The 17,471-nt window shown below is 35.7% G+C and overlaps 1 protein-coding gene across 1 annotated transcript in view; it reads right to left on the bottom strand.

Annotated features, from left to right (window-relative positions):
• Positions 1 to 17,126, bottom strand: part of LOC120542440 (vesicular glutamate transporter 1) — a 162,146-nt gene extending 145,020 nt beyond the window's left edge. Inside the window, exon 1 of the mRNA XM_039774923.1 lies at positions 16,374 to 17,126. Within this exon, the coding sequence (XP_039630857.1) occupies positions 16,374 to 16,435 (62 nt within the window). The 5' untranslated portion in view covers positions 16,436 to 17,126. The remainder of the gene's footprint in view (positions 1 to 16,373) is intronic.
• Positions 17,127 to 17,471: the final 345 nt, after the last annotated feature.

The following is a 17,471-nucleotide window of genomic DNA, read 5'->3' as shown; positions in this document are numbered from 1 at the left end:
CTTTTCCATCACTTGTTACAGTTCCTTGCATCTGTATGATCATTTCTGAACCCCCAGATTGCTCCACAATTTTCTATTTCATGTCCTCACATGAATGGGCTAGCTGCAAACTTGTGGCCTTGGAGTCAAAAGACAGTGGTTTACCCAGTTGAGTTAAAGAGGACTCCCTTTACCTAAGTGAATAAGTAGGCTTTTTACCTCTAGCTTCATCTGTGAGGGTGCCATACTATGCAGTGAGCACACTCTATCTGTTTTCAGACACACTGCCCTTCATGACAGTGCCCTGAACCATGACTTAGAAGAAAACCAAGATAATAGTGTATACAGCCATTTGCATGGTTATTCTCTTGAATGGTACTGAGACCCAGATTATATAAATTATGAACACAATGCACGGAGGAGGCTTGCTAGAGAAGTTGGATGTTAAGAAAAAAATGACTAATGGTCTCATTTATAAAACTTTGTGTGCAGTCAAGATGAAAATATGGGAATGCCAAAAAAACAGGAAAATGGGTTTGTGGGAAAAAAAATCTGATTTCTAAGCTCTAGTGTATGTACATTAATAAATAACTAATCTTCATAAATCACAATTATCTTATAGATGTTTGTACCTAAATGCGCATTGAACTCCGTCTGGTTGCTGTCTTGAAATAACCATACATGGACAATGCTAATCAAACTCATTCATATGCAGCCATGATTCTGTAGATCTTCATTAGCTGGTACCGCAGCCTCCAATCTGATGCATTTAGAACTTTGCAACCTAAATTCAGGAGTGTCTGGCTTGAGTATGGAAGCTCATGCATGGCATTATAATTCCTCTCCTCTGCTTTCTGGTGGTTGTGGAAAGGCATGAGGTGTCAGAGTCTGATTAGGTAACCTCTATTACCTAGTACATATAATGACATGATTGCTGTTACAATGAATAGTACAGGCCATATAAAAGATGAGGGTTCATCCAGTTACCTTACCAACAAGCCTGCCACCACGTACAATACCATCATGTCTGCCAAAGTTACTTTGCTTCAAAATAAATGAATCACAGATTAACCAGTACCACTGATCCATGACGTTTGTCTGTCTCATCTACGCATCACAGATGACTCTCCTGTTCATGGAATGTAAATCTGGAATAGCCTGCCAATAGGAATTTGCCAGGCTAATACAGTAGAGCACTTTAAAACACTGCTGAAAACACATTACTTTAACATGGCCTTCTCATAACTTCACTTTAACTTAATCCTGATACTCTGTATGTTCAGTTTATCATAATAACTATTCATGGTAGCTCTAAAATCCGTACTGACCCCTACTCTCTCTTCTGTTTCTTTTTCCGGTTTCTTTGTGGTGGCGGCCTGCTCCACCACCACCTACTCAAAGCATCATGATGCTCCAACATTGATGGACTAAAAGCCAGAAGTCTACGTGACCATCATCATCAAGTCCTTCCGTGAGAACCCTAAATACAAAGTGGACTGTTTCATTTATGTTAGGTAGAATGCTCAGAGGGGACTGGGCGGTCTCATGGTCTGGAATCCCTGCAGATTTTATTTTTTTCTCCAGTCATCTGGAATTTTTTTTTTTTGTTTTTTCTGTCCACCCTGGCCATCGGACCTTACTCTTATTCTATGTTAATTAATGTTGACTTATTTCATTTTCTTACTGTGTCTTTTATTTTTCTCTTCTTCATTATGTAAAGCACTTTGAGCTACATTTTTTTCTATGAAAATGTGCTATATAAATAAATGTTGTTGTTGTTGTTGTACTTACAGTTAGCAAAAGCAGCTTTATTTTCACTAGATGCCCTTCTGCAATATGAGTGTAGTAAATTGGTCCAATTATTTTAGGAGGACCAGACACTGTTGTAAATTGCCTTTATATGTTTGTAAAAACCTGTTATGTTTGATGTGTGTACATCCACACCATGCGAAAATTGCATGAATCTCCCTGTCAGTTGTTTAATGGCTTCCAGCGTAGTGGGCATAATGAAGTGAGGCATAGCTGAGATATTCCTGACATGTTGACCACTGGCCTGAGAAGTGATAAAAAACTAAAATAGTTATTCAGCGCTTTATACAGCATTAACCATCTACTGGAACTAAAATACAGTCTGCACATCATAACTATCACGTTTGAGTTGTAATATGTTTGTTACATCAACGCACATTCTAGTAAAAGCTCGTTGATATGAACAATTTAATGCGGGAGTCATCATTTTGCTAGTTTAGCTGCATGTTCCTACTTCATTAAAGGTGTCATCATTTCACAATTTCTCTGAAATGTTATGTACAGATGGATCACAGTTGTTGTAAATATGCACTACTTTTCTTACATAAATCCCAACTACTACATGGAAAGCTGCATATGCATATTTCAAGCCTCTTTTTCTACGCATGCAAGTTTTATAAATCTGACCTCAGGCTGAACTAATATCAAAATTGCTACCTTTAGTTGGTTCATAAACCTCCAAAAGGGTCTGAAAGCAATATACAATATATGCAGTATAACATATATAATATTAAAGAATGTATGAATGTACAGTATTGAAATAATATATTATAAAATGAAAGCTGAAAGGTTATGTTTGTAATCCAAGAGACAAAATCCAAACACTAAAGTCAATTTTAGTAACCAGAAAATAATAAAACAAGAGCATTTACAAAATACCACAGGTCAAAAACTAAAGGAGAATTGAACAAACATGAACATGCGCTTCAGTCCTAACACAGATTTTTGCAAACTTACATAGGTCTGGGGCCTATTAGGCTCAACACTTAAAAAAATCAATAAATAACAGAATTAAAAAGTTACATAATTATTAATAAACACTACACTATTCATTAAAGAAATACACACAACAAAAAGAATAAAATCCAAAATATATCCATCCATCCATTTTCCAACCCGCTGAATCCAAACACAGGGTCACGGGGGTCTGCTGGAGCCAATCCCAGCCAACATAGGGCACAAGGCAGGAACCAATCCTGGGCAGGGTGCCAACCCACCACAGGACTCCAAAATATATGAAAAATAAAAATAAAAAGATTGAATACAATTGAAAAAATAGAGTCAGATATACAAAGCTGGCTATAGCATAACAAAACAGAAACAAACAACTGTGAACATTAAGGACCTCCTCTATAATGCTGTGCATATAATTCAAACAAAAACATGGTGTATGGACAAAATTGGAAATGTGTGTACACACAAAAAATTAAGATGCAAAAACCATGCTTACATCAAGTTCCATGCACTTCCACTTTGTAAACCCCAATGAAAGTGAATCTAACGTACGTTCATGTGCCTACAGCTCCACGCTGGCTCCTTCCAGAATTTTGCATAGAGTAGAATCTTACTAATCCGACATAAACGGGCCGGCAGAACGTCGGATAAGCGAAAATGTTGGATAATGGGAGGTGTTAAGATAAAGCCTATTAAAAGTCAAACTATGTTATAATTTTACACATTACGAACCTAATAATTATGTTTTACAACAAAACAACAGAATAAACTAACTGAAAAAATTAACTTACAGTTACAGAATTGTCTGAAGTTAAATACAGTATGTACTGTACTTAAAAAGTTCAGTCCTGTGATGATTTAAAGACATTTTTGATCGTAGTCTGCTTTCCTGATGAGTGCCGTTTCTTTGCTGCCAAGTCTCACCATCTTTGCAGCATCATTATGTCGATTCCTGTAGCTTCTTCTTGTTGCTCAATATAATTAATTGCAGTTTCTAGAGCCTTAACTCCATCACTCATATAGTCAACATCCGTACGAGCATATACTGTTTACTACAGCATTGTGACTGTGTGTGTGTGTGTGTTTGTGCTGTGACGCGTGTGCTGCGAGTCCCCTGTCTTGCACCCGAAAACACAAAGCTGAATCTCAGTACTTTAGCAACACCAGCTTTATTCAGCTTGAAACAGTAACAGTGCGGTTATTTATTGTAGCATGATCTGCCATTCTCCTATACACAGACACAGCAGTCAGGCAGGGTCGGGGGAAAGTAATACTGTGCCCTGCACATTTATAATGTTCCTTGTCTCACCCATTGATGGCAGGTGCTTACAGCATATCCGCGATCTTTTCGGATTCGCTTTTATGGCAAACTGCTACAGCGCTGGGAGACTGCGATTGCTTTGGGACGCTCTTCTGCGTGTCGTCCCGTTGGGTGGAATCCCACAAGAGTTTAGAAACTCATTCACACCAGCCATGATTCTTTTCAAAGGTAAAGTGCAGGTTAATTTGCTTTATGTATTTTTACTTTATATTTTGTATTAATCATTTTTATATGAATAGTTTTGGGTTGTGGACCGAATCAGCCGAATTTCCATTATTTCTTATTTGGAAATTTGCATTGATATACTGTATGAGTGCTTTGGACTGCGAGCACATTTCCAGAACGAATTATGCTCGGATTCCACTGTAATTAGCTGCGGTAGAGTCGGGAGCAACAAAAAATAGACTACGCTCATGCTCGCAACTTGCAGTTCTTGTTGCCTTTTGATGCGTTTTTTTTTTCGATGGGACGTCGGATAATACGGAATGTTGGATAAGCGAAGGTAGGATAAGCGAGACTCTACTGTATTTTAATATGCAAATCAGTGTAAACAGCTGGTGCCATTCAGTGCTTTGTTAAATGACAATAAAGTTAGAAAAAATTAATACATATTTGTTCACTCTGTGCTTACAGAGTGGCATTCACATAATTACAGGAGGGGTTGTTGAACAAGTAAAACAAAAAATATGCAAAATTTGAAACTTTCGTCTAATTCATGATTGCAGTTGCACAGAATATTTCTCTGTTTTAAGATGTTTAACTCTTTTAAGACAAGTTTATATATATGCCAATGCTTTTCAATGGGATTTTTTAAGTTTCAAATATCTGTAACCGCTCTCTGAGATATTACAATGTAAACTACACTTTCCCAAAAAAAGTTCTTGGTGAATAATTATGCCAAATATCAACAAAAGCTGTCAACTGATATTATGATTTGAATGTGTTATATATATTTTCACAGCTTTATTATTTTTTTAATGTTGCTGAATCATATTTTGATTACATTTTTAAATCATGTACTGTATTTAAAGATGTTAAAATATGTAAATATCTGCCCTCAACTCCATTTTGTTTTCTGTTGGTCCTGCCATTTTGAGCTTAGCTTGTGTACTGTTGCTACCCATGTTGCTATGGAGGAGAACTGGAGTTCATGACCTTTGATGTCACAGGTAAGGTCATCTCAAAGAGTTCTTGGTTATCTGAGTTCTTGATAAAAATATTTAGGGCCCAGTGTATTTTGTTTATTGATCCTATGGTTTTGGAAAAAGGCTTTGTTTTCTTTAGACTTTGATTTCTATTTTTTATTAGGCTTGATGAAAAATCAATTTCTATTTCCTGGTTTTAAGCTTTGCAAAGCTTTAGCATATGTTTCATCTCCTGATTCTTTATTATTAAAAACCTTTCTTTCTGTGATAGGTTAACTAGAGGAAAAGAGTTGTTTCATGTGGACTGACAAAAGGATATTGATGTTGAGACTGACTGACAAAAAAAGGTGTCTAAGATTATCGAAATAAACTTGATGTGCTTCATTCTTTTTGTGTGACTGCAAATGCTGAATATTTTAGAAACAAAAAACTTACTCTCAAATAACAAATGTTGTTCCTGAATTTAAATTTCAATCTGACAGAAGAAACTGTTGCTAAAGACAGATAATTACAAAGACCTTATGTTTCATAAATCTGCAATTTCAAAAGTGAACTAAAATACTGAAAAAGACTTTGCATTATTTTTTCAGTGTTTAAATGAATAAATGTAATATGAAAAGAAAGAAATGTAGCATAAAGCCAAAACATAATACACACACATACATGCACACACCCACACCCACCCACACACACACATATATATAGTAGTGTATATGCATAATTATATTATATATTATATTATTTATATTTTGTCACACATGTGGGTATGTGAGACAAACTCAGGGCCCATCTACTGGTAATTACACTCCAAGCTAAGAGGTGGCTCTGTTGTTTAATGCCTTTTCTTTTCCTCCTTCTGCAGAATGGATAATTGACAGACATTCCACCTCTGATGTCACTTCTGCCTTCTGGTCTAATGAGTCTGCATCTTCCGTTGTGTTTACCTGAAAACTGGCTCCACTGCCATTCTGACTTGTGTCTGAGAAAATGCACTTGCATTTTTTTTCTGTTTATTTAATTTCCAGTTATACATTGTTCACATAAGCAACCCCATTTCTTTATGAGTTGTTGTCTCATTCATTTATAAAGAAGTTGATTCAAAAGTTGACAAAAATCTCAAAAAATGCTTTGAATTTAATTTAAATCTGGTAACATTATAGAAAAAAGAAAATTACCCAACCTGTGTTTTTCTATTTGTAAATAATTTCTGTATTTGTTCAATATTTATTAATATTAAGCTAACATGCATCCTCTGTGTTGTGCTTATAGGTGGCTTTATGCAAATTAACTATGCAGCAGAAACAATTGCAGCACCATTAATCAATAGGACAAATGGACAATTGATAAACAGGTGCTGTCCTGCGCAGGAAAAAAGAGATGTGATCACATCTGGTGTGTACAGTCAGGTGATAAATGGAAGGCAAAAGTTTGGCAAAGCTCAAGGAAGATGTGAAGCTCAATGGTTAATAAATGTGCTATAGAACTCAAGTGCCAGTGCCAGCCACAGTGGCTGAGAGCATAAGTATTGCTTTGCTAAAAGCGAAGAGGGGGAAAGAGAGAGAGAGAGAGAGAGAGAGAGAGAGAGAGAGAGAGAGAGAGAGAGAGAGAGGTGTGGAAATGGAAATGGTGTTCTTGGATGTTCTTGGATTGAAGACAAGGAGAACCAATGGTGTAGGGTTAAACTTAATTGGTGCCCCATGACCTACAGACTTTGAAAGGGGACCCCCCCGACTCCACCCATTCCGAAATTGTATATATTTACATGCGTTTCTGCTTACTTTGAATGAACATGCCCCACAATCTGCTCTCCAAAGACTTTAAAGGGAGAGAAGCCACCAAAACATAGTACCAGCACTTATGCTCTTCACTTCAAGCACTAGAGGAAACAACCCCCAAAGTAAAAACATTCAATTCATTGTATGGGCCACCTAACTCTGCAGCCTGTAAACATTATTGCTGTTTGTAATATGTTAACATAAAACAAGATTCAGCATTAGCTCTTTATTGTTGGCTTATGGATCTAGCAAATAAAACTCAGCTTGATCATACAACTGATGAAAAGCTCTCAAATTTCACATTATTCCAACTGATTACCCCTGTCAGTTGAAAAGAATATATTTTCCTGTAAAATTGTGTTTTGCAATGACCATCAAGAAAAGTCAAATCAATACGAGAAACAGGAATTGATCTAATGCAATAATATTTTACTCATTATGTATGGCGTGTTCAAGAGTAACCCACTCCAGTAACCTAATAATATTATTATTACTTAGTATTTGACTGATGTCTTTATCCAAGGCGACTTGCAACATTTGAGATACAAATGATTACATTTCTTCTGTTTTTCCAGTTGGAGCACAGGCAGGTGAAGTGACTTGCTGAGGGTCCCATGTGTTAGTAGGATTTGAACCTGCAACTTCAGTGTTTGAAGTCCTCGGTCCAAAGTCTTAACCACTACAACACACTACCTGTCGATAGTATTAGCCCTTAGTAAAAAAAATGAAAATATTGTATACAGAAAAGTTGCTTAGGACTTCTGATACATCCGATTACCTCAAGCCCATTATCCTATGAAATTTCCTGGATGAAGCCTAGTAACACAGCTAGTATATCTTTTAGTTCAATATTCCATTTGTTCAAGGTTAGCCATATTCTCACATAGATTGTTAAATGGGATAACATCAATTCCCTTTGTGCATACAGTAAGAGTAAGATGTCCACATTATTATTATTATTATCCAGGGCAAAGTGCATTAAGTGCCTTTATGACAACTGCTATCAAAAATCTAGCACAGAATACCAAACAATAAAGGAAATTACATAAAAACCATGTTGATCTTAATACAGTTTTTCTGTGAAAAAAAGTCTATTTATTACCAATGTCCTTTTCACTTCCATTTCATTCACATAAGGTATTGCACACATATAAGCATTAATAGCTTGATGCTTCATTCGGAAATTAACTTAACTAGTGTTTAACTTAAGAGAAGTATAGCCTATAAATGCAGAAAGGATTCACTCCACAGCTATCAAAGAGACTTTGAGTGTACCAAGTATCAGTGGCAGCAATCACTCCCCATTAACGACCCATTTGAAAATCTGGCTATATGGATCATTTCTGGCAAACTTTGTCAAGTCATCTGAGTCCATTCCCTAGGCATGGACAGTCTAATATGGTAAAGTGTGAGAGCGAGAGAGAGAGAGAGAGAGAGAGAATGGGGCGGAGTTGTGCAACCTGATTTCTTTGCAATATGAAAGCACAGCTTTCTCTTTAAGCCTCTTAGTGCAGGATTTACCAAGTCCCATGTTGCTTTTATGAAATACTGATTTGATTCAGTAAGAAAATGCTGCTGATCCCCATGAAACACATAGCCAGAGATATCTTGATTAATACATTTTTATTCTGTAAATCCAAGTGTCACTCAAAACAATTTAATTATTGTTTAGTTGCGTGAGGGTAATGAAATAGGATAATTGTGTTGCAGACATCTCTGTTGTCTTTTAAAGTAAGAAATGTGAAAAAGTGTTCCACTAAAAAATAATAGAATTGCTTTATAAAATGATTCAAAACCTGACATACTGCTTGTGGGCTCTTGTGTATCTAAACACAATAAAAATAGTAAATACTAAGGTAAGTGTAATTTCGATCAAATTTTCCAAACTGTAGGATACATTTCTATCCATTCATTTTCTAAACCGCTTTTCTGGTGAAATATGACTATATTAGAAATATGAGGAAGTTTATTACATATTTAATGATAAAATAAAAATATAAGTACTCATTTCCATTCTCTGTAGCTCTCTCTCCATTAAGATACACACAAGAAGTATGATGTGTCAAAGAGTACAATAAAAGCACTGGTTTACTGGTTTACAAAGAAAGTTCATCATACTGTAAGCATCTAAATTGCATTGCATATTGCACATACTAAAAATGCTTATTATTATTTAATGTAAAATTAAGTGCAGGTGAAATGCACAATGCCTTCCCTTTACAATTTGAATTTGTGAGCATTCTTGTATTTTGGCTCCTTCACAGTGACCCTGATCAGAATATGCATTGATACCCAATATTACTGATGTAAAGTGGGGAACCCTTAGCAAACGTATATACCACTTTGCTACCCTTTCTTTTGAAAACTAATTGTAAACATTTGACTGGAACATCTGTGAAACATTTTTCTTTACTTTAAATTCAACAACCCATTAAATATGAATGTTAATGTTTCCTTAATGAGTTTGTCTTAGTGTCTCAATAGGTGTGCATGTGAATGTCAGTCTGAACATGTTTTCACAGTCAAAATCTCAAAGTATTATTTACAATTAATTTCAAATCTATTAAAGAGGAGAGTAAGAGCTTCCTATTGCCCAACTGATAATGTCTCCTGTTTCTAGACCATCTTCAGTCTATGTGGCTCACACAAAATGTTTGTTCTTTTTGAATGGACCTATTATTATGGATTACACAGCCACTGGAGAAAAGTACAATAGCATAACAATGTGGAGTGCAATTTGCTTGGTTTATGTTTTTGAAAGTTTTACTGTTGTCACAGGTGGCTGGGGGTGGTACCCAGCTGGGACACCCAGGAGGACCGGAGGGGGGCTTACACCTTTCCTAGACCACGTGGGGGTGACTGCCCTGGTGGCTATGGGGACCATGGGTACAGAGCTTTAAAACTCAGCCCTGTAGGGGCCCGTGGTCACCGCCAGGGGGCACCCCGATGCCTGTGGAGCCCTGGATCTCAGCACTTCCGCCACACCTGGAAGTGCTGGAGGGAAGAGGATCAGGGACACCCGTAGTGCTTCAGGGTGCACAGCTAGCACTTCTGCTACACTGGGGAGTGTCGGCGGAAGCTTGTCAGGAAGCACCGGGAGCTCATCCAGGTGTGAATAAAAGGGGCCGCCTCCCTCCATTCATTGGCTGGAGTCGGGAGTGAAGGAAGACAAGGTCTTGAAGGAGGAAAGGAGGCAGCCTGAAGACTGAAAGAGGCAGTATGAGGCCTGGACTTTGAGGGAGTTTTGGGGGTTTTTGGGCACTTTGTTGTAAATAGTAACTGTAAATAAACATGTGGTGGTGCATAATACGATGTCTACCTGTCTGTGTCCTGGGCTCGTTCCACACTGTCTATGACAATTATAAAGGCCAAAAATATGTCACGCTCTACTTAAAATACTTAGTATTCAATTCATGTAATATATTGGATATCATGACCTTTAGAGACTTGTATAAGCATAATAATAATAATAATAATAATAATAATAATATATATATATATATACATCTTTTAAACATCTATGTTCAAATATAATCTTTCAAAAAGTCTTCTTCTATTATATGAAAGTAAGAGATTTTACTAAAAGCAAAATATTTTAAATTATTTCCCTATTCCTACACAACTACTGGTTATAGAAGCTTTACTACAAAGTACTAATATTGGTAAAGGAAATACCCTCAAACTATCTGAGTTCTTTTACTAAAATACAGTCCTAAGTATCTATACAGTGAAACAGTACTTTACAGTACATTTTTCAGCTAAGAAGTTGAAATTAACCATAGATACAAGATATACTTTAATAAATTGCAGTTGCATGTTGTATCTGACTATTCAGACTTTGACTGCCCTAAAACTACCCAGGATTAAACTCTACCTGCAAGTGACAGACAAACGTCAGCTTCCACTGGCCACATATTCTGGTAATGCCCTCTGTTTCAGCTTTTCTTCTCCATAATTTAATTTAGTTATCAAGCAGAGGGGGTTCATCATAAATCCCCATCCACTAACAATTCTGTAAGAAATGTGAAAAAATGTTCCACTAAAAAATATAGAATTGCTTTATAAAATAATTAAAATCCCCATCGACTAACAATTCTGTATGGGGTAATACTGGATGGAGCCTCAGCGCTTAATGTACACTCCGTCTTTATAAGTTTCACAACACTCCTAGATTGAAACCTCATTTTGCTCAACCGGAGGATTTCTCTGCTCTTCATCGTATAACATAAGAAAAGAATGACCCATGTTATTTTAAACTTTTTAATATTATATTCATACTATAAATTCTTATGCTGTCATTTTTGAATATGGCAGTCCTTCATAGCAGTCTCTTTATAGTAATAAAATTAACCAGTCAATCTATGTCCTGAAAGTCTATTTGCCAATATTTTTATATCATTTTTTTTCTTTTTACTTTGGTGCATACCTTTATGTTGTTCCATAGTTAGGAGGATTTGGAAATAACCTCTAGAAAGACTTTTCATATATAATTGCAAAAAGGATATTGCCTTATAGCACTGGTATTGTATAGGCTGTTTAAAACCAATAAAATTTGTTAAAGAAAAACAATTCTAGGCTATGAGGAGTCTTAACAGTGCCACGATATGGTTCTGGATTCTGTTATATACAGGGTGTTCATAAAGTCCATGTGCAAATTAAAATAGTTGTAACTGTAAGTATATGTGGTAGAAAGAATTTGTAAGAATTCTAAAGAATTCGTAAAAAGGATTAGAAGGCTTGATGTATCTAGTGTTTTTTTGTCTTTAGCAGTTTTATTTTTAGAAATGTAACTTAAAAATTACTTCTTTTTCAGGATCACTGTTGACCCATGGCTTGACTAAAAGAGAAAGTATATTGTCTTCTTTGGTTAGCTGAACTAAAATGTACCGCTTCTGTCCAAAGAAGGTTTAGAACCCAGTACAAGAAAGAAGCTCCACACAGGAATTCCAATCCAAGTGGATGAAAAAATTTAAAGAAACAAGTTCTGTCAATGATAAGCCACGGTCTGGTAGGCCACGTGTTAGTGAAGAAACTGTAGCATCCTTAGAAGAAACCTTTGAGGCAAGTCCAAGAAAATCATTAAGACAGAATCATATCGCCCTTTGTATTAGTAATGATTGTGGAAATATTGAAAATTACCAGGAACAATAAAAAATGTAAGTGATTCTTCTTTCTAATCCTTTTTACAGATTCTTTCTATCACATATACTTACAAAGTTACAACTATTTGAAATTGCACATGGAATTTATGGACACCCTGTATATAATGAAATATGTTTGATTTTGTCCATGCACTGAACAAACACTTTGTGCACATATGATACTAAAATGATATTCCTGTAAAACAATTAAATGGGAAAATTTTGCACCCTGTTCCTGAACAAGACGTTTGCCTACATTACCCAATTCCACCTAATGTAGCATACATTTCTACAGAGTCACATTATAAACCGTGATGGGGGCTTAACCAGTAACTTTGGGTTTTACAATGTAATACATTCGTCACCAATCTATCATGCAATCTGAAGTGAGAAAACAAGAAAATATGCAAATAAATTGAGGAGGATGTGTTCTAAGTATCTCAGACATTTACGGAAGTGAAACTTGGCAGTTAATTTTTAGCCCATTTTTAACCCAGGTTTTCATACTTTTACTTTTGTACTTTAAGGTTACAGTAACAGTGTAAAAGGTTTGCCAAAAACAAGGATTTCTGACAGAATAAGATAATGGACATGACCGCATATGCATGGTTAAATATATCTCGTTGTTTCAATGGGAGAGATATCCCCTGGACTTAATGAAATCAGTAGATCTAGCATACTCTCATCGGGGGGGTTTGGGCTTTAGGGATTAAAATATTTAGCAGCTGTCACCTATACAATATTACAGGCCAAATCTATTTCCGGAATGGCTTTTTTTAAACATGGAGTTAATACTTTGTCTGGCTAAAGCAAAATAATAGGCACAAGAAACATTATTTTGTGAATCAAGGGTTTCACTTTTTTTTTTTTACTCCCAACTTAACATCACCCCACCACCCCCTTCACCATCCCCTTTGGAAATCATCCAAACACGCTTGAGTTTAATAGCATTAGCAGCAAGAGCATTCATTACCTTGTGCTGACATGAATTTTCATAGTATACAGGGTTAGGGGTTAGAGTGATGGAGGAGGGGTGGGGGCTAAGGTTAGCCATGTAGTGCCAGATGGCTCTACCACAGGAGGCTGTCAGCTCACAGCAAAACCTCATCAGGGCTCCAGATAGAAGAATCTCCTGGGTGATCAGAAGACCTTACAGTATAAACAGAAGACACAATAGTGGGTAGTGGGGTAATGGAGTAGACTTGAGGATGGCTAGGAAGTTACATTATACATCAGATTAACAGAGACAGTGGTAACATCCTGACTTCTGTACACATGGCCCTATTTTAAAAAAAAATAATGAAGACCAAATTTAGCTTTTTCCATTGACTGCATTCACCCATTTGTACAAAAATGACTTAATTATGCTTTGTATCTGTATTTATTAGAAGCCTAGTGGTATTTATATGTAGCAACTGATTTCCAGTTTTCTTAAAATATGCCAGGAATATTTAAAAAAAAATATTTATATTAAAAGATAGAATTTCTCATTAAACTCACATTCCAGTTCAGTGTTAAAGGGATAAAGATGTTTTTTGCAGAATTAAATGCAAGGTAGGAAATAACCCTCGACAGAGGGCCATCCAATCTAATATGCATGTGTCTGAGATACGGGAATACCCAGAGAAATACTCACTCGGACAAGGCCAGGATTTTAATGTGGGTCTCTAGAGTTAAGAGACAAACCACAATGCCAACCCTAAAAATTGAATGCAATACAAGAAATTTGAGAATGTATATTGAAAGCTATATGAAGCTTTTTTTGAAAGTTTTTTTCCGACAGAGTGCATGAACTCTTACATTATACCCGGGAATGCAATTTTAAGTTATTTCTTCACTTTGACAAATTGTATGCTATTGCAATATTAAGGGACTGAGCTTGATGATTTTTTCACATTTCTTAAATTTCATTTCAATGCATTTGGGGGACAAAATTTGTCACTGCAGTAACAATATGGCTACTAACAAAGGACCCACAACATATATGTCATAAAATCATATCGCTGAAACCTAACAGAAAGCTTTCAACCTTAACTGTTTAGAGAAATAAAAAATCAGATTTTGATTAAAATTAAAAAAGAAAACCTGCCAACTAAATTTGTTTTAAATATTCAAGTTCAAATTCAGATTTAGAGCATTGCAGTAGACGTGTCACATCTATACTTCAGGAAAATATATTTTTTTGTGTGCTACCAATCACCAATCAAAAAAAAAAAAAGCTCTATATTTACAAAAGACTTCCCTCCATTTAATAAGCTTTCAGCATACGGTAAATTTACTTTTCATCATGGAGGACCTGTTTCTGTCCCACCACAGGCAAGTCACCCACACATACAGTAATGCACCGCCGTTCATCAGCAGGAGCTTTGTTTAAGCTGTGAACACTGAAAAGTTCTTCCACTCCCTGCAATCCATCTGCAATCGGCATTGCACCACAGGAGTTATATAACAGGTACCCTGTCATATTCCATCTGCAGGAGACTTAAATGGACACAAATCTGGCCATTTCAGGGGGGACCGTGGGATAAGATTCAGCATGGTTACTAATTCTCTTCAAAGTTACCAGCTTTGCTAAAAGCATTAAACTTCTTTCTTTTCAACTTAGAGCATATGCATTAAATATACAAATACCAAGTTACTTCACTTAAAAATAATTGCATAGATGTTTTTCCTAATCAGTGTTGGAGCAAAGTCTGAGAAGACATCTTCACTTGTAACAAGTACTGAAAACTTTTTTTCTATATGTTTTTGTATATAAATATAAATGTAATTTTAATGTGCTAAGAATATTATACTGTTGCAGATCATTTCCATTGTCAATTAATCCAGTTTTTGGAAGTGCTCCTCTTAATGCAGAATCACAATGGGAAAAATATCCAAGAAGCAATCTTCAGTATCCTCAAAATATATAATGAAGTAAAAACATCCATAATTATATAATCTAGAGAAGTTCACATTTTCAGGAAAATTGAACCCAAGTTTGAGATAATGCTAAAAATTAACTTCTGTATACTGCTGTCAATGGCAGACCACTGACTATCAGAACTTTTACAACGTATTAGCAGGAAATGATTGTACTTCATTGTTTGAGTTAATACCTTGATTCTGATTTTGAGCTGCAATTAATGCCATTACCTACATTTATTGAAATGGGCCTTTTAGTTTTATTATGGACCTGTGATAGTTATCCATTTATTTAAAAGGGATTCATTTTAGAGTATTGTATATGTATTTATATCTCTTCCATGATATCTAAATGTGTATCAGTCTCACATGCAGTGAACAAAGAGCAGATAGTTGGAATAATCAAAAGTGTCTCTTAACATATTAAAGAAGCATTAATAGCAGCTTCAGATTCCAAGCCTAAATTATTAAACATCAGTCAATTAGCAAATAGCTTCCATTCCATTCTTCCATTCTTGCCCATGTAGGAAGAGGTACAAAAATATCTTGAAAATTCATTTAAACAAGTATAGGATCATTATGAGAAAGTCTTGCTTATTTTTCTAAATAATAAATAGAGAAAACTGCAATTTATTAAGATACGCTGTAATACAACATTTACGTCTAAGTAATTACTAGATTAATATGAACCTTGTATTGCTTACTATAACACAAAATACACCTATTTTGCTGACAGTTTAAATTAGTCAAATTTGAAGAGTCAATTCAAGCTTTCCAAAATAAGAGCTCTTTTCACAAAATGTAAACACTATATCGTTAAGACAGCCATGATAAACTCATCAAATTGTATCACATATAAAATCTGTTTCCAGTAGAAAAACAAATCAGATTACAATAATGACAGTACTGTAAAACGTTCATTATTTCATAATGTCTCATGTTTGTGTTCTTAATAGCAACTGTAAATAAGATAAAACACATTAAAACTGTAAAGCGGTGGAACGCTTTAGCAAATGACACTGTATAAAAGCGGTGTTTGAATAATGCTATCTATCTATCTATCTATCTATCTATCTATCTATCTATCTATCTATCTATCTTTGCGAATTGTTTCCACTACTTTATACTGTATACACAATAAATCGCAATGCTCATGACCTCGTGATCAAAACGCTAAAACATACTTTATTTATTTGATTTACAATATTCACCCCTTCATACGCTCACATACATACATTCCAATATTTGCATTGATTCAGGCGCTTATATCTTCACCTGTACGTTCCTGGATACTTACAGACGTGTATACTGCCTTTTAAATATTTTCTTATAAAAGAAAACGTACCTGTGTATTTTTCCTAAGGCTTTCCCAGCAAACTTCTTCATCTCCTCTTTGTTAAACTCCATGTTGCCTGGAAATTATAGTAAAAAGCGCGCTCCTTCGTTTCTTGCTTTCTACTCCTTTCCAGTGTTAGGCTTCTCCGTTATATTTCCACTTCGGCCGTCCGGTCGCTGCCGGAGATACTGGTGATTTCCGTTAAATAGATATGAACGCACTCTTGCTTGACATTATGTTGAACTTCAGAAGACTAGAGAGATGGAGCAAATGGCATATATCTTTAAGCAGAATAAATCTGTTTACTGAGTTATCAGGTTAAATAGCATTACTAAAAAGGAAGTTTCGGATGTGTTTTCATGATGGGCGGATTAAAAAAAAATAAAAAGTAGGATAGACTCCAGACAAAGTCATATAGGATTCACGTAAACGAAAAAATCCTCTGCTTTCACCTTTTCTAAATATGGGTAAGTGAAAAAAATATTATGATTCGAGTGTGTCAAAGGTAACAAAAGTGTCAGATTTGTCTTAATAAGCGTCTGAAAACTTCGGTAAAACAAAGAAAAAACAGGCACCATCACCATCAGTTTATACGAAAAAAGACCATATGTTCAAAATTTATGAGGCTATTATGTTGAATGCTAAATGGGGAATGTTATGAAGACGATTATATCAAGAGAAAAACCGGATAAGCAGAAATGAAACAAGTTACCGGCTCTCCGGCTTGGCGAAAGGAGAGTGATTAACGCAGGGAGTGTTCAGCACCACGGACAACTACCAACCCCCATGTACAACCTCTCTCTCTCTCTCTCTCTCTCTCTCTCTCTCTCTCTCTCTCTCTCACACACACACACACACACACACTAACGTATATACTGCATTGTAACGATGGCTTAGACGTTACTATCTTTATCCAGACGTCGCAATGACTACTGTCTTAAAATGGACAATGTTATATTCAGAGATGGGAATGGGATGCAGTATTACCGCTTTTCATGATTAAAAACTTAACATCAAGTAAGAACAAGTAAAGGACAGAAAGTAAACCTGAAAACTCTGACAGATAAATCGAGACCTGTCTTAAAGTGTGTTAATATTTACTAGTTA

This window comes from Polypterus senegalus, chromosome 13 (assembly GCF_016835505.1).
Source record: "Polypterus senegalus isolate Bchr_013 chromosome 13, ASM1683550v1, whole genome shotgun sequence".
Lineage (NCBI taxonomy): Eukaryota > Metazoa > Chordata > Cladistia > Polypteriformes > Polypteridae > Polypterus > Polypterus senegalus.
This window is presented reverse-complemented; position numbering and strand designations above follow the sequence as displayed.